Raw genomic sequence first — 17,758 nt, 5'->3', positions numbered from 1 at the left:
ATCAATCCTGGTGGCCCTGCTGGGGCCCTGAGAAACAAAATTGGAGGCGAGGATAAACAGGGAAAGAACACACAATTGTTTGAGTTGCATGTGCTTAGGCTCAGTTACAGCCTTAGTTGCAGCAAGGCATAGGAACTAGGGAGCTGAGCCAAGGGCCTTGCAGAAAAGTAGGATTTGAGGAGGAATTTGAAAAATTAGGAAACACCACACAGGTATTCTGGGAGACAGTTTCAAACATAAGGGGAGAAAGGGTAGAGTATTTTGAGGGAGCAGGAGACTTTAGGATGGCTGAGGGTGGTAGAGCTGGAGGAGCCTCACAGGCAGAAACCTAACAGGGTGTTGGTAACAGGGCTACAGAAAGCTTTGGAGGCAAGGACGTGTGCAGAATGCAAGAAGAGACAGAAAGCCAGAAGGAGGTGTCTCACTTCCAGAGTGGAGTGCCGGACAGATGTGAGGAGACCAAGATGAGACAATGCAATGTAAAGGAGAATATTGCCGTCGCCTCAGGGAGAGGTAAACAAAGCCTGCTGGACTACGAATCCCATCACCCCGGCCAAGCAGGCTGGGAGATGGGGCTGATGGGAGATGTAGTCCAGCACCGCCACAGGCCCCAGGTCCCTCTCCACGTGGCAGCAAGGCTTCGCGCCGGCAGGCATGCAGGCACGCCGACTCTTCCTGCACCTGTGCGCTCGCTCTCTTCTGATCTCCCCTCGGGTAGGATGAGGCCCACTAAGGAGGGAGGGAGGCGGGGCTAAGGTGACGCCCGGAGAGGCCTAGAAACGCCCCTCAGGCGGAGGAAGGAGCGCGCGCGGTGGGGGCGGGGAGCTATTTCGCGTTTTATTTCACTTACCCGGGGAGTCGCGGGCGCGAAAGAGGACTGGGGGGAGGGGGGGAGAAGCAGCAAAACTCCCCCCCGCGCGGCGTTTTCTTCCGTGTCCGGTCAGGAGAGGCCGGAAGTGTAGAGCGGTTGCCCTGGCAATGCGTCCGGCGGCATCATGGCCGGACCGAGTTGGCTGGAGCAGCTGCGCGCGGCGCGGAAGACCGCCCTGCTCGGGGACGGTAAATGGGAGCGGGGCGTCCTCGGCAGACTTTCCTCCGGGGAGCTCGGAGGGAGCGGGGAGCGGCGAGGCCCGGATCCTGACGGGCTGAGGACGAGCACCGGCGAGGGACGGGGTTGGACCGGGGCGCGAGTACGAGGAAGCGGGGAAGGTAGAGCCCCGGGGCCAGTGGGGTGTATGCAATGCAGGGCTTAGGACTGCCGGCTGCGGTCCACGAAAGCCTGTGCCACAATAAATTTGGTTACAACACTCCATTGTCCCATGTCTTCTCCGAAATAAGACTCATTGGTTCCAGTGGGACTTGCTTCCAAGGTAAAGGGGTCTAGGAGCGATCCAATGCATATTTACTCAGAAGTGAACCCTACTGTGATCAGTTTGGGCTTGTTTCCAGGTGAGTGTGAGTTGGGCTGTCACCTTCCCATTAAGGCTGCTTTAGTACGTACAGCCCAAGGGCTCGACTGAGGCGGCAGCCCCTGCTTGTGCTTACCTGGGAAGCAGCCCTAGTGAGGTGCCCTGGGAACTTGTCGAAGGGTGGGGGTATAAATCTCTTAAAATAACAATTAAAACTGAACTTAACTAAGAGTAAATTTGCAAAGGGTTGGGCCTTAGTCATTTACGCTTGGGTCAGTCCCATTGAAATCTCTGTCCGCTGTCCCATAAGATCAAGCTGCATGATTAGGGTGGCAGTCTGTGAATGCCAGAATGCCACATATGCTGTGGTCTAGACTTTTGGCTTCTCCAGCTAAGTCTTGGGGTAGCTGAAAACAGGGTCAGGGAGTGTGTCAGTGGGTGGGACTTTTCTCTACATCATTTCTGTGGATTCACACACCTCTGCTCTCCTTAGGTATGCGAAAAATCCATTACTTGTTTGACAATGGGAAGGAGATGGCAGAGGAATATGACCTGAAGACAAACCAGCTGCTTTGTAAGCAAGCTTCCTTTCTTTATTAGGAGTTTAAAATTGGTCATAACAGGGGCTTGGCCTATTAATAGTACAGGTTGATGAGAAGTAGGAGCTTGCATCTGACAGTTGCTGCACATAGCACAGGTCCGGGTTTCATGTTGATCATAGCAAAGGGAAGTTCCCAGTCAAAAATGCCTTTAGTTATAGCGCAGCTTCGAATTAGACCACTTGTGACTCATTCATTTCATCCTCCCTCTCAATTTGGTAATTGTTTCCAACATAGGAGAAGTTGAATAGAATTGTACAGTGGTACCTCGGGTTAAGAACTTAATTTGTTTTGGAGATCCGTTCTTAACCTGAAACTGTTCTTAACCTGAGGTACCACTTTAGCTAATGGGGCCTCCTGCTGCCACCGCACCACCGCCGCACAATTTATGTTCTCATCCTGAAGCAAAGTTCTTAACCTGAGGTACTATTTCTGGGTTAGCGGAGTCTGTAACCTGAAGCGTTTGTAACCTGAAGCGTCTGTAACCTGAGGTACCACTATACTTTGAGTTAGGAAGCAAATTCATACTTGACAGGACCACAGGAAAGAATACTCTTCTAGAATGAGCTTGCATGTTACATATTAGCAGTGATGCAAGTAGGAAATTTTCCCAATACTACATTTATCCTTGGACATTTGTTTGTTTCTAAAACTGCATTATTCCATAAAATTCAGCAGTAACATGCATTAAGCATGTATGTCTGAGCCAGAAAAGACTCTGTGAGTATATTTCCATGAAAGTTGAAGGCCTGATTGTTTTGACCTTGCCCCTGAGGCCTCATGATCACACATCTCCCAACATCTGCATATTGAGTGTGAACATCTGAGCTGGGTAAGGCCACATATATAGACTTCTATAGGAGCTGAAACTCTGAGCATGATAGCCCCACACTCAAGTTATGCGGTTCCCCATACCCATGTGGATCTCATGGGTGGGGAACTGTGCATGGCTCTGCTGCCCCTTTCAGCATGCGGGGCATAACTGAGGATAAATTAAAACTTAAAGTATAAATAACCCACCATTGTTAAATCAGCTTCAATTGGTTTTTAGCATTGGGAAATTTTCTTATTTCAGTTTTTTTCCAGAAAACCTACACCATGCCTAGTGCAGTTTCTTGTTAATCATGTCTTACTCCTATATCAAAATTCTCAGTCATGCAACATCTGAAGTTACTCCTTGAAGTGTCAAGAGAATCCCATCCTCAAATGCAAATTTACTGAGGATGTTTCCCTGAAAAAGCAATTGAAAGAGGTGCTTCCTTTCTGTTTCTTTGCAGTGAGGAAATGGAGAGAGAAGAATGCCTTGGGTGCTTGTGGCGCTTGGCAGGTTGAGGTGGGAGAGCCAAACTTGCTTGCATCAGGACCTCTGGATCGTGAGCTCATTAAGGAGAGCAGTACTAATGTAAGTAAGGCAAGTTCCTTTCTACATCACAGTCACCTCTGAAATTGCTACGGGTCTCATTTTCCTAGGTTACCTGTTCTGAATTCTGAGACTATAGTTTGGCTTCTTAAGATGAGTAGTAATGCTTCCATTGCAAAGTAACATAATGTAGCTCATCTTAGCTTTGGAACAGAGAAAGAGGTAATGCATGGTTTCTGTTTCCTTGGGGATGTATCCGGGTTGGGAACCCTTATGTAGTACTCTGTTAGGTTACTTTACTTCATGACTCACTGGAGAACATATGCCTATGACATTAGTGCTGGTATAAACTTGTAAAGCTGTCTCACACCAAGTCAGACTATTGCTCCATCAGTATTACCTGACTGGCAGCAACTACTTACTGAATTAGGAATGTTTCCAAGTGCTACTGTTTAAAATAATTTAACAAAAGGTGCCAGATCCTAAAACTTTCTGCATGCAAGGCATGTGCTGTCCCACTATTCTATGGCCCTTCCTTAAGATAAATAGCTCTCTCCATAGAATGACCAAGGGAAATTCATGATCTCACCACCAGAATGGGGTAACCAATGTTCCTTGTGGAACAGGCTCATGATACCTCTACCAGAGACCACATTGTTCCTCATCTATGAGACCTTTGTTACTTTAACCCGTTTTCTTTCCTTCTGGCTTAAATCTAATACAGCTTTCTTCCTCCCCATTCCTCCACATCAGTTTCATTTCTGTATCCCGAAGAAGCCTCTGACTGCTTGGAAATTATATAAATGACTTACAGACTTAGAGAATTCCTGATACATTTGAAGAACTATAAGTGAGGGTGGGGGGTGACTTCAAAGAAACTCCATCCTCAGTACTGCTATGTGGGTCCCCATAACTAGACCAAGCACCTGAATGTGCAAAGCCAAAAACTCCCCACTGCTATCTATTCCATCTGAGTGATGCCAGGATAACTGAAATGTGCCTTTTCTCTAGCCTATCTTTATGCGCAAAGACACCAAGAACAGCTTCCAGTGGCGGATCCGGAATTTGCCCTATCCTAAAGATGTCTATCGTGTTTCAGTGGAGAAGGATGAGCGCTGCTGTGTGGTCCGTACAACAAATAAGAAGTCAGTAAGCACAAGGTTCCCCTGAGGTGGGGTGAAGCTGAGTGGGGGGCTGCAGATTTTGATAAAGCCCAGGAACTGGAGAAAACGTATTGCAAAGTTTCATCACTTCTCCTCTTTCTGCTTGACAATAGCATTACAAACAGAAGCAAATGCATTTCTCAATCCCAATTTTTGATGAAGAAGTTGGGGGGGGGGGGACATTGATTTTCCCTTCCGTTCTCTAACCTATTTATTGTGCAATCCCTGAAAATTACCTAGAGGTGGTGCTGTTGGCAAAGAGCTGCTTTGCTCTCTTTGGCCAGTTATGTTTTTAAGTTAAAGTTCTTCTGAGGGCAAAGAATACTATTAATCAGTGACAGTAAAGGGCCATGGATATGGTTGAGACTTGTCGAACACTTCACAATGAAGGCCAGGCTACATTGACCCTGTAGGCCTTCCACTTAGCATCTTTGCTATCTGACTGCAATTGGCAGGTGCAAGATCAAGTTCTTGCTGCTCAATGGCCTCCTCTTGATAGGTATGGAGATGCTTAAGTACTTCTTGATTTAAGCAGCCCTTGACTAGCCTCGACTTTCTGCAGAAACACATGGCGCATCTCATAACACAGGTATTCAGGGTCAACCAACAAAGTTGATTACCAGTAGATTGAGGCCACACAAAAGAGGGGACTTATTCACACTCATAAAACAGAATGGGCCGATGATCACTGGCTTTGATGGCTTTAAAGGAAACATGACAAATTGATAGGGGATTTACCTATCATTGGCTACTAGGTATGATAGTTAAATGGTATCTCTACGTCCAAAAGCATAGCATCTCTGAATACCAACAGTAGAGAGCCGTTTCATTCATGTTTTGCTTGTGGGCTACTGGTTAGCAGGCCTGTGCAGAAGAGGAGAAGAAGGGAGATAATTTTGGTTTTCACAACTGCGAGATTACCAAGAAGGGAAAGATGAGGTACATCTAGGTACATTAGATATACCTGGAGTAAACTGCTCTTAACTGTGTGCAGGATCAAATCCCCAGGATCTCCTCTTCAATAAGCAAGACATGTATTGTGAAAGGCAAAAGTGTTGGGTTGGCATCCACATCTTGAACTCAAAAGGTGACACATAAGGAGGAGTGTCTCCTGCCCTGTAAGCCTCTCTGTAGTTTAAGATTTACAGGAGAGGGCTTGCTCTCTTTTGTAGCACCTCCCTTATGGAACTCCCTTTCCAGCAAGGCCTGCCCAGCTGCAGTCCCCACCCCTGCTACTCAGAATGCCGGTGAAATCCTTTTCCAAAAAGCTTCTGGGACTACAGATGGCTGCTAATATGGTGAATAGTGGTGGTGTGGGGATAAACTAATCTGAATTCAGGTTTCCTGCCCTTATTGCTAGTGGTATATTATTTAGAGAGGAGCAGAGATGCTGTGTGTGTTTGATCTTCTTTACAATTGTTGTACTCTTAGTGCTTTTACCAAAATCAGGCTTTTGTTTTGTTTAAACTCCTAAAAACCGTGTCAATTCTTGTGGCTCTGTAAACAAGTCTATGCCTGCACTTCGGAGTCCAAAGAGACTACAGTTAGGGATATCTTTATGCCTCCAACAGCTGCATGGCAGGCAGAAGTTAAACAGATGAAATCTCCACGCAGGGAGATGCACTGAGGGAGAAAACTAAACCTATTGAACATTGACTATGCAGCTGTTGACAGCACAGGAGCCCTGCCAGAACACACAGCTGCCCCGAGGGACCTTAAAAAAGAAAATATTGCCATCCGCTCCAACTCATTCATTGTTGGCCCCTCTAGCCACAGCAAAAGGCTGCTCAAGTGGGATTTGCTCTAGCCCTCTTGCTGTAAAACAAATCCATTAAAGCAAACTTTCCAAACAAACAGGCAAAGCCTCTTCAGCCACAGCAGATTCAATTATTGCAGGGCAAGGTAGCAGTTAACATTACACTAGAAGGGGGCAAAGCAGCAGATCTGTTTTCCTTTGATCTCTCACAGATTTTAGTTGGAGACCATACCAGGTATTATTTTTCCCACTACTTCAGTCCTGGGGAAGGCTGGGGGGCAAAGTTGGTGTTCCCAGTGCGGGCTCCTTAGGCTCTTTGAAACACTGGGCTTTTTCTGGGACCTGCTTTTTTATTGTCTCAATCAGTAAGAAGTTAACACTTCCTTAACATGTCTTTGTGTTCAACTAATCTTTGCAGTTTAACCTTTGACACCCCTATTATTATCCATGTCTGCCACCTTTCCCAAATTTACGCAGAAGGCTCCAAGCCCTGCGGTAACATTCCTTGCTAGCAGGCAAAGCATCCAAGGCTGGTTGTCCTTTGTATGCATTTTCGCTAAGGCTTGGAAAATAAAGGGTTCATGTTTTGTGCAGCAGTAGTTCAAGCAGTCGACCTCTAAGGAGAACGGGCTTAATGGAGAAGGATTGCTTATGGGCCTGACACCAGGGAATAAATTCTCCCATTCAGTTTGGGGCACCAGAAACATGTCCATGCGATGGAGGGAATTTCACAAGGGAAGAGTAACAAAGGGGCTAAATGGTAGTAGTGCAGAGGGTGGGGTAGGGGGGAGATGAGAATAATGTTCACTCAGTTTTGTTAAGTCATAGTTGGGTAGAAGACAGACTGTTTAGATCCACCAGATACTTGGCAGGACAAAGGTGTATGAACCAGTACAGATTCAAGGTAATTGAAAATAAACAGCCCTTCAAATTGTTAGGGTTCTCTCCCACTTTACCCAGCACTCTGCAGCCATATTTGGAAAACACAGCTTTCACATGATTAAGAAACCTTAAGTCAGTTAGCGTTACAGTGGTACCTTGGTTTTTGAACGTCTTGGAAGTCAAACGTTTTGGTTTTCGAATGCTGAAAACTTGGAAGTAAATGCTTCCATTTTCGAACGCATCTTGGAAATCGAAATTCAATTTTCTCTCTTGAATTTGCAGACCACCCTTTGCACCTCAGGTTTTCGAACATTTCGGAAGTCGAATGGTCTTCCAGAATGGATTATGTTCGAAAACCGAGGTACCACTGTATTCATATTGACTTATCAATAAAAATAAAATTCATTAATAGAGCTAGTCCAACTTTAGCTGGGGTGTGGGACAGAATGGTGTAGCCACCACTGCACTCACGCTGGCAGGAATGGAACGCAGGGCACACAGGCAAACCTATGTGGCAAACGCTGCACTATGCTAGTCTGGGGTTGGTGTAGCAACTGGACCCATATCTGGACCAGTGCCATCAACTAACAGCAGTGGTGCTGACTCAGCTGTACCCCTTCCTGCTCACACCTTTGGTAGGAGGATCTAGAAGCTGCACACTGGAGGAGTGGAGCTGCTGGAGCTGTTTGGGACTGGGCAGAGGGAGACCTGCACAGCAAATCAGGGGGATAGTTTGCAGCCTAAATGTGCACATGAGAAAATAAATCTAAGGGGAAAACAAGCACACTTCATTTTTGAATGATGCTGTGTTGTAGTAGATACCATCTGTGGAATCCCTCCTCTCTCATAGCAGGTGGGATATCTTAAAATGGTGCTTGCCATTGCAATTTATATGTACTTGCATTAAAAAAACATCATAGTCCCAGCAACCAGGGACATCTTCAGAATCAATCAAAATGTGTGCTTTTAAAATTGATTAAACATGCAGCCATGTTGGGAGAGTGATCAATGTTAAATATTGAAACTGTTTCTGGTCAAAATAGAAGTATGAATGCATTTCTGTTTCTCTAACTTGGAGATTAGGTTTTATGTATAGGATTACATCATAATGAACTAGCATTCCAAAGATGACAAAAATAACAGCAAAAATTGGTCTTACCCTCACATTCTCTCTCATGCTTATCTTCAGATATTACAAGAAATTCTCCGTTCCTGACTTAGACAGATTCCAACTGCCCTTGGATAGTACTGCTCTGAGCTTTACTCATGCCAATAACACATTAATAATCACGGTAGGTACCTATAAGACTAATTTGTCAATGTAACTCAGAACTTTTCCTGGCCTTCCTTTTGGTATCACCACCTCTGTGAAAACTGGGGAAACAAATAGAAAAATAGGCCCATAAGTACAATGGAAAATTACAAAATTAGGAGCTAATAAGTCTCTTGAGGCTTAGCAGGAAAAATCCTAATTACTATTTCTGTTTCTGCTTCAGAGTTTAGAATGCCATAGGATTTACACATTTCCTCCTCTCCCATGAGTAACCATCTTTTTCTTATGGCTGTAATGTTTAGTGTAGATATTCAAAACTGCTTGGGTATATGAAGTAGAATGTAATAGCCAGCAAAGTTAAGTGCATAGTTTGCCAGGGGAGACTGTACAGTCCAGTAGTCTAACCAGGGTTAAGTTCCAATATGAGATAACATGCATTAAATCAGATGCATTTGAGATAGTTTTATGCTATATTTCCTCTGTAAATTCTTATGCTCAGTGTTATTGAATTTGGGGGTGACTGCAAAGACTTGGCAAGTGTGAGAATTTCCAAGGGCTTGCAACCATGACACTGTGTAACAGCTCTGTTTGTGCTAGAGATATATGCGGCTTATTCGTTTTCACAGTACCTGAAGCCAGCAGAGATTCTGGCTGCAGAGGAGGAGCTGCAAAAGGAGCTAAAGAAGATCAAGGCAGCTAATAATGGAGATGGGGAATGCAAGACACAGTAGCCAGCAGTTGCAGAATCTCATCTGTATATATTTTACTACTTTTATTTTATAATGGAGATGATTGGAGAAAAACTTTTTGGGGAAGGACTTAAGTTACCTGAGTTTGTAGATTCTGAAAGAACTTTCTCGCAAAACTTTTAGAGCTCCCCATCAGCCTGCTGGTGTCCAGCACAGGTGAGAAGCACCAGTCTCTTAAGAGTTGACGTCTTTGTATGTGTGCTAATTACAATTCTCAGGGAGCCAAAACTCCCATATTGGCCTGAATATAAGCCGCACCTTTAAAATTGGAGGGGAGGAAGAAAAATATATAAAAAATGCCCAAATATCAGCTGCTCCATTCCTCGTTGCTGCTGGCTGCATACTGGGGGGGGGGGGGGAGCCGTGCTGTGTTGCCGGTGGCCTTTTCCCTTCCTCCCTCTCTCCCTTCCCAGCCTTGGGGGACTACATATGGGGCGGGCACCACTATGCTGCGCTCCTGGCGCTGTTTGCCTCACACTCCTGGCTGCATACTGTAAGGTCGTGAATATAAGCTGCGCTTTCACTTTTCATAGTCGGAATTTGGGGGGGGAAGTGAGGCTTATACTCAGGCCAATATGGTATATGCATCCTCTAAAGCACTATGAATTACTTTAAAGGTTCTAAAAACTTGTGTCTGTTTTTAAGAATATGGCAGGAGAGAGGTCCCAGAAAAAACATGAGTACCATTACTTCTCCTACTGCATGCAATAGCATTTAAAGTTGATATAAAGGGAAGTGCAAGAACCAAGTAAGCATATCTTACATAGTTTCCAGCTCACAGTGTCAGCTGCCCGCAGTTGCCCCTCAAACTGAACGCCCAACCTGTTTCAAACAAAGCATAAAGGATTTTTTCCCACTGCCTTTGCCCTAGAACATGTATATTCTGAGCTCTCAATACTTTGACCTCTCTCAGTATATCATTTATGCCAGTTTGTACCACTATTGAAGGTATCAATTTCATTTTAATAAAAGCAAATGTTCAAATTTCTATGCTGGTTTCTCAATCCCGTATGCGTGGAAGAATAACCTGATCTTGTAACAATATCTGTCCATTCTGTCATTCTTCTATGAAAACTATATCCCTCCCAGCCTGATCCCAATTTTATATGTGAATAATGGCTAGAATTTTTTTAATTAAACAACAACATAGGCCAGGCACACAACAGGCAAAAGGTAGATGATTATCTTTAAGCTGCAGGTTCACAAACCTTAAAAGCATAGCCTTTCCTAGTTTCCATAGAACTCTGCTATACTAATGGCAAATAGAACCAACAAGGTTACTTGCAACAAAATGTTATAGTCTGTAGAGCTGCTGTTCAGCGGTCCAGCCATTTCCCCCTCATTGGACATTCAGCATTCTTTGGCTAGGCATGCTCAGTCCTCAATGAGTTGCTGCTTTGGGCTGCCCTATAAATTTTTGTATTCCTGAAGATCTTTTAACCTTTGGGTTCTCTCCTAAGCATGCTGATTTCTCAGTGTCGCTCACTGAATTTGTTAGGACTGTATATCTTAATGGAAGGCTGGAGATAGCATGATCAAGGAACGTGTCACAAACACAGATGTTTGTTGGGAGTGGCTGACAGGCTAGGGTACTTGGCTACTTTCCCCCTGTTGTGTCCTACTCTTAGAAGTAACCAGGAATGGATGTTGCACAAAGTTCTCGGAGAAAAACATCCTAGTAGATTGCTGTCAATCGCAGGCAAGTAATGTCCCCTTAATGGATTGCAGGCGCTAGGTCCCTTCGTTGGCGCCACAGCAGCAGTGACTGTTGCGGGAAAGCGAAATTAATGTTAGCTGTATCACAGTGTGTGATATGCACCTTTTTAATTATTCCCCCCCCCCCCGATTGTCTTTTTTCCTCCCCCCTCAAAAAAAAAAGCTCAACACCTCCATTGACAATGGGTAGATCATTGCCAGTTATTTTATACTGGGAGTAGATCGCAGTCTCTTGGGAGTTGGATGTGCGTGATGTAGTTCATTGTTTCAAAAGTTACAGCTGTAGAAATAACTTTATTTTTAGTAAGCAAATCAATGCATTTGATCCTAGGAATTTATTCAAATTATACAGCTATTAGTCAGTCACTGGTTTTGAACTCACATTCTTTCTTCCCATTGTAAAATTTATTTAGCACATTGACCTGACAACACCTTTCTAGTGCAGCACTCCTTGTATGCAGCCAGTTAAAAATTGGTACAATTTGCACAGAGTAATCTAAGGCTTTGGTCTTATAGCCCAGTGTCCATTTATGTGGCAGTGATGAGAGTCCGTGAAGTAAGCAGCTAGTCCCATCCTCCTAAACTAAATCCAAAACATGAAGAATGGTTGGCTTGCAGCATTCAGAGGCCCAAACAGAATCTATGCTGATAGCAAAAGAGAATGCACAAGTTGCCAAGCTGAATAATGCCTTCAAATAAATTAAAATGCAACACAGAACCCCAAAATGTGCAAAATAAAACGAGGCAAGGAGACATTAGCCTTTAATGGAACCAGAAGGCAGGTGAGCATTCCTTCCTTGGGTTCCCCCATAGCACTTAGTGTGAGTTTCAGGCTGCTTGTTCTGTCAAGGTAATCATTTCCTTTTTGTGCTCCCTGAGCTGGGTATTATATCTGCAGTCCAAGCCAATCTCCATCAGGAGGTAGTAAAATCAAGGGCATACAGGGCAGATGCCAGGGTGGCATAGAGATGAGTGGTGCTGAAGCGCAGGCAATACACAGGACTGCTGGTGGGTGATGACAAGTAGAAGCTCTGTAAAGAAAAAAGATAAAAGATCCTCCTAGATAGGTGATTTCTGTTATTCAGGAATGAGAGCCAGTGATAAGATGGCAATCATCCAGCACCCACAAAATTCCATTGCACCCTGTAAATCTGCACCTGCATCATAGCAAGAAGATAACAGAACTGAGATGAGGCAACAGTGAGGGCCCTGCCAATTGTCTTTCTGAACGAGACCAGCTCAAAGTGGCAGCAATAGCTTGAGAAATCGCCACTACACAGATATATTCCTACTGACATCTTTGGAGTTTGACTGAACCCAAAGCTGTTGTATCAGATCCCCATAGGCAATTCCTTGCTCTCCCAGTTAATTTGCATTCATTTATTTAGAACACTTCTTGATTGCCCAATCAACAAAGTCCCTTGGGCAGTTCACACAGAGTTCAAACAATGAAAACTTTAAAATTATTAAAACATTAAAAATGAATCAGTTCAGTTTCCTGCCTAAAAACCAGCACAAAACAGCATGTCAGCATTTAAAACCTGTACCTGGTCTCATGAAGTCATAAACACAATTCCTTGTCCTAGTACCATGACAATATGGAGCAGCTGGCAGGCTTGTTTCGGTCCTGTAAGAACATCTGTATCCCACCCTTCTGGAGCTCAAGGTGACAAACACAATTCCCGTCCCCCAGCCAAAAATTAGTGTGTAGCAGGCTTGTGCCCCAGGGAGGTCACTTTGGTGCTGCTAATGCAGTGGTTGGACTTCACCCCCGAAGGCACACTCCACTGTGTCTCGAGACAGACGGATGCCAACCAACCAGCACTGAACAAGTTACTAAGCTTCATGGCTGAGTAGGTATTTGAACTCCCATCTATTACTGTTTACGTAAAGCAATCAGGAATGAGCAGAAGTGACCCACATCTCCACACCCTTAGTCCCTGTACGGGAAACTTGATATAGTAGTTCCCCTTTTACCAACTTTTGGAAACATAATGGTGATTACTTACCTGTAAGCACCTGGTTTGTCGCTTATCCCAAAGACGGACCACGCCATAATAAGAAGATCCACTTGCAATCATGTGATTCCCATTGCTCCTAATGCAGTACAGGGCACTGTCGTGAGGCTCTTCCCATTGTTTGACACATTCCCTTTTGGGGAGAAAAATGTCACAAAAGACCTTTAGAGCATTCTTTTCCACATACTGGATCACCCGTCCTTATGGATAGCCTGGAATGTCAGAGCAAGACACCCAGGAAATTAGCAACCAAAGTTTTTCCAACCAGCTTTGATAACTAGGCTGCAAGACTGACCTCGTGCTCGTCCGTAAATCCCAGTATCGGATATAGGTATCATACCCACAAGACAGCAAGGTGGAAGGTGTTTCATAGAAAACATCCAGGACTCCAGCTCCTCGATGGAAGTCTGTCCCAAGGCAGGAAACTAGTTGCCCACTGAAAAGAGAACCGATTATGGTACTGAAAATCTTTTTATTAGATACGTTAGGCTTCTGTTTTGATGCAGTTCTTCTGTCAGGGAAGATTAATGAAACGAAAGTGTTGAAAGATCATTCAAGTGCAGGTTAGTTTGTATCCAGTTTTTTTAAAAGAAAAAGAGCACAGGTTGCCTACCAGGACAAATAAATAATAGCCATTTTTCCTTTGAAAGTATAAAAGCCGTTACTCAAATCTACCTCTCACACTAAGCAGAACTAATATGTTTTTCTGTAAAGCAAAGAGCACTGGTAAGCAGCCCTTATATTAGCAAAGATGGAGATTAATTTAGATAATATACTAGTTGTGGAATCCATAGACACCACATTAGTGGTCATTAGAAGATCTCTGTAAATATGAAGGGGTATATATGCTTGGCTGTAGTAGAATTCTCCCTCTGGTATTATTTTCTTAGCACTCTGCTTCTATATCTAGCCATAACAATTTGGGGCTTCCTTGGCAAGAGAGGGCAACCACTTTGTGAACAGCAAGACGTACAACTGTGTCAGAAAATAAATCTTTGTTGAGAGCACTACTATCCTTGACAAACAAAGACTCACGCAAAAGACCTCCCTGGTAGACTGAAGGAACACTTACTTGATATAGTGGAAAACAGCATGTGCTGGAAACAATTGTGCTTCTCCAAGGGTTCTATGTATTCTGTCTTTGTGCTAATAGCCCTAAGCAATCCTCTCTTGTCTACAAATACCAGCACAGCAAGGAAGGAGACACTCAATCAGTGCAATCCCACATTATGGCTGGAAGATCACTGATCAATTGTAAATGCAAGAGTTCAGAACGGAAAGCAGGTTTTCATGAAGACTGTGGACCATAGCAGTGAGCTGCATTCTACAGCTCAATTGTTTAGGAAGCTTTTGCCTGTTACTCCCCCCCCCCCCCCGCCCCCAGCATTCATGTAAAATGGTTACTTGTATACCTGAGAATGTAAAGCATGAACATGGCAAAAAAAAAAAAGTCCAGTGTTTGGAAGCATGTGTACCCTGAAAATTGCTAGGAAGCCTTGACTCCCTTTGTTGCGCATACATGGCAAAAACGATATTTGCTGCCATGTGATGAGTAAAGCTGCCCTTGGTTTCTGATCTGTCCAACTCTGAATGAGTGAAGGATTCTTCTCATGGGAAACATTTTCTGGCTCACTGCATTTTTAGGCAGCATCTCTGCAGTACTGAAAAGCAACTCCATTTCTCCAAGACTCATTTCCTTTTTTTATTTTGTTCTCACCTAGATGGGTTGTACTGCATCTGTACTCCAGATATGCTTTTTGTTTTCAGTAAACCCTTTCTTTCAGTTCACCTAGATTGGTTCCCTTCTTCCAGCCAGCCTCTTGCATGTAATGTTAGTGTTAGAGATGACAGCATTCACTGCACTTCCATCATTATCATGAAAGCATTTCAACCTGCTCTGTCGTGAACTCTTAGCATTGCAAGACAACAATGCCCAAGGGAACTATCTAGACTTTTTCTAGTGCTCAAATTACACAGGATACAGCAGTCCCCTATCTTTCATGTCAGCTTATCTCTCATGGCAGCCTTCGGGGGGGAGGGGGGGAAGCATGATACGGCTAAAATTGGGGAGGACTGGGGATGGACCATATCGTTGTTGTTTTTAAGTGTCCCCACATCACACAACCAACACTGAAAGGCAGGCTGTGTTCATTCCCATGATCTGAATCAGTCTATTGAGCAGGCTCACTTTAGATGAAAAGCCACCTGAGGCTGCTTTCACAGGGACCCAGTCTCACAGACATGGCTCGGGTTGCAGAACTTTCTGCAGCCACTTCCCCATGTCTAAACTGGAAGGAGAGGAGCTGCTTCTGCAATGCCCCACCTTATTCAGGAGGCATTTTCATAAAGGAATGAGAATGCAACTTTATATCAGGAGACAGTTAAGGACCAAATGGTCACGAAAGGCAAAAGGATTGCAAAGAATAAGAGGCTGAATAAGACAGCTGAGTAGTTCCCTTCCTTCATTACAGCTACAAGGTCTGTCTAGCACAGGGCTCTCTGATTAATTAATACATGCTCCTAATCCACCTCCCTTGCAAGAGAAAGCCGGGCTGCCACAGTTCTCACTACCACTCAGACAACAGTGTCCAATGAAGCCCATTCAGCCACTAAAGACCCACATGTTCCCAGCCCTTCTCCTCCTCCCTAACGGTCTAATCAGAACTGGTCACAAAGCACCGAGCGCCTGCTTTTCAGGCTGCCGCACTGGCTCTCGCTCCGTGGGACAATGCAGCCCCACTCCCTGAAGCAACTAGTGCCTCCCCCTCCTCCCAGTTATTTTGTTACTTTCTGCTCCTTGATCCCGTATCAGTCTTTCTGGGGCACCCGAGCCAGAGGCCTTAATTCCATCTGTAATCTGGGCTAAAGCCCCATCGGGGGTGGGGGGGATAAAGACCACACAATAGGCGAAATAGAGTCCCGGGAGATGTTCAAACAAGTAAACACCGTTGTGTCAGAGGAGCAAAATTGCTGAGAAAGCAGATTAGCACCAGCAGCACTGGTGTCCCCCAGATCAGAAGGTGAGCCCTGCCCTGCTCGCCAGAGCCAACACGCTTCCATGATCACAGCACCGGCGGCCTGCTGGGGCCGGCCCATCTCCCCCAGTCACTCTCCAAAAAGCAGATTACGGAGAATAACAATTTCTTTGTGGCTGTGTAATTCCCTCCGTGACCGTGACTGTGGAACACTCCATCGGGCCGTAATGCCAAGGCCTTAGCAACCATTTAACACAACCAGTCGGCCCTAGCGATGCTCCCCCCAAGGCAAACCTCTTGGGCAAGCTTTAACATCAAGTGCAGGAATTAATCCTCATCCCTCCCCCCCCCCCGACCCACCCACAAAACCTGAATCCAGGGGTGCTGTGTTATTGCACTTTGTGTTTCTCAAGGCAGGGAATTGCTGGACAAGTTCTTAAAACATTAACCCTTGGAGGGAAGGAGTGTAGCCCATCTGCTCTATACAATATGCAGCTAGAGGTAGATGAGGGGAGGACGTTTGCAGGATCAGGGCAGGAATAAGAGGCAAGGGACCCATCATCTAAAGAAAGAGGGACTCCTAGCCAAAACAAAAACAAAGAAAACTGCCCCGCTTTGCAATTCAGAGGAGGAGTTGGGGAAAATGAGGTTAGTGGGAGCTATACTTAGGCACCCTACTTAGGGATGCTGGCCAGATGTATATGGAAGCATACAGAGGCAACTATATCACCACACACTGGGAGCTCTCCAGAGACCTGGCTTTGCTTCTCTGGCTTTGCCATATTCCTCAGCCTGGCTCTTGAAATGCAGAACCTCAAGATATGAAGAGGATTTCCTGTCTCTCAAAAGGAGGAACACCTGAAAGGATGATCCTTTAACTCCTGGGCAAGAACATCCTGATAAGTTGAGGTTTGCCTGTCCAAACGGATCCAAAAGTCGTAGAATTCATAGAAGCATAGAATTGGAAGGGACCCTGAGGATCATCTAGTCCAACCTCCTGCAATGCAGGAATATACAGTTGTCCCATATGGGGATCGAACCTGCAAACGTGGTTACCAGCACCATGCTGATAACTGAGCTATTTGACCACATATCACTGCGATTATACTGCAGTTGTGTGACTGACAGAATTGCCTGAAAAATGCTCCTTAGATCATGGCTGAACTGCAAATAAGCTTTCCTCTCCTACACTCACATTAGTGAAAAACTTTCCAAGTTGTAAAAAAAGAAGAAAAAAGCTCTTGACAAATGCCAATAAGGAGAACAGAATTGGAAGCACATCATCTATAGAGGTGCTTCTATGAACATTAGAAAATCTAGAGATTACTTGGGCAGAGAACATTTATCAGGAATTGAGACCATAGCACTTAAGTTAATCATGGTTATAAAGTAAAATAATATTGTGTAACATTAAAATGAAGCCACCCTAATCACCTCACTAAAACTTTTTTTAAAAAAGCAAATGTCCAGAAATTCTCATGGGATGCTGAAGATTTAACAGAGCTTCTATCCTTTCTAATGAAGGCACCTGCGGTTTTTCTCCCTTGATACAGCATGAGTAGCACCACATTTGGATGGAAGAGATGTACAGGCAGTTCCCCTAAAAAGAATCTATAACTTAAAAGAAGCCCATTCCTGACTTGTGCAGTGTGTAACATACCCTAAGCCAGTGGTTTTCAACCCTTTTTGTTGAGCAAGCCCTGTAACAAGCTCCCCCTCCTGGAAAGTGAAATAAAAACATTTTTAAACTATTACAAAATTCAAAGGAAAAAGTTTGCAATAACTAAACATTACTTGGAATTATTCAACATCATGGGACAAGAATGTTCACAAACGTATTTCCAAGACTTCATTAAGC

The 17,758-nt window shown here is 44.5% G+C and overlaps 3 protein-coding genes across 16 annotated transcripts in view; 1 reads left to right on the top strand and 2 right to left on the bottom strand.

Moving 5' to 3' along the window:
• The window catches only part of POLL (DNA polymerase lambda), a 125,614-nt gene extending 124,681 nt beyond the window's left edge, over positions 1-933 (bottom strand). For all 8 annotated transcript variants that reach the window (XM_077930163.1, XM_077930164.1, XM_028730496.2 and 5 more), the window contains exon 1: positions 851-933. The gene's annotated coding sequence lies outside the window, so the exon portion shown is untranslated. The remainder of the gene's footprint in view (positions 1-850) is intronic.
• DPCD (deleted in primary ciliary dyskinesia homolog (mouse)) lies at positions 372-10,179 on the top strand. 7 transcript variants are annotated; one of them, XM_077930167.1, is made up of 6 exons: positions 372-513; positions 1,903-1,983; positions 3,286-3,410; positions 4,380-4,513; positions 8,359-8,461; positions 9,069-10,179. In XM_077930167.1, the coding sequence occupies exons 1-6, from the start codon at positions 387-389 to the stop codon at positions 9,171-9,173; spliced, it is 675 nt and encodes a 224-aa protein (XP_077786293.1). In that variant the 5' UTR covers positions 372-386; the 3' UTR covers positions 9,174-10,179. The 7 variants fall into 7 exon arrangements, with proteins under 7 accessions (XP_077786293.1, XP_028586336.2, XP_028586340.2 ...); XM_028730503.2 differs by lacking the exon at positions 372-513 and adding an exon at positions 555-714; XM_028730506.2 differs by lacking the exon at positions 372-513 and adding an exon at positions 923-1,059.
• A 1,002-nt stretch (positions 10,180-11,181) lies between these two features.
• Positions 11,182-17,758, bottom strand: part of FBXW4 (F-box and WD repeat domain containing 4) — a 73,946-nt gene continuing 67,369 nt past the window's right edge. The window contains exons 7-9 of the mRNA XM_028730500.2: positions 13,221-13,361; positions 12,917-13,058; positions 11,182-11,938 (exon numbers count right to left, since the gene is read on the bottom strand). Coding sequence (XP_028586333.1) covers positions 11,822-11,938; positions 12,917-13,058; positions 13,221-13,361 — 400 coding nt within the window. The 3' untranslated portion in view covers positions 11,182-11,821. The remainder of the gene's footprint in view (positions 11,939-12,916; positions 13,059-13,220; positions 13,362-17,758) is intronic.

Source organism: Podarcis muralis, chromosome 6, assembly GCF_964188315.1.
Source record: "Podarcis muralis chromosome 6, rPodMur119.hap1.1, whole genome shotgun sequence".
In the NCBI taxonomy this organism is placed as follows: Eukaryota; Metazoa; Chordata; class Lepidosauria; order Squamata; family Lacertidae; genus Podarcis; species Podarcis muralis.
Note: the sequence above shows the minus strand (reverse complement) of the source record. Positions and strands in the feature narration are given on the sequence as shown.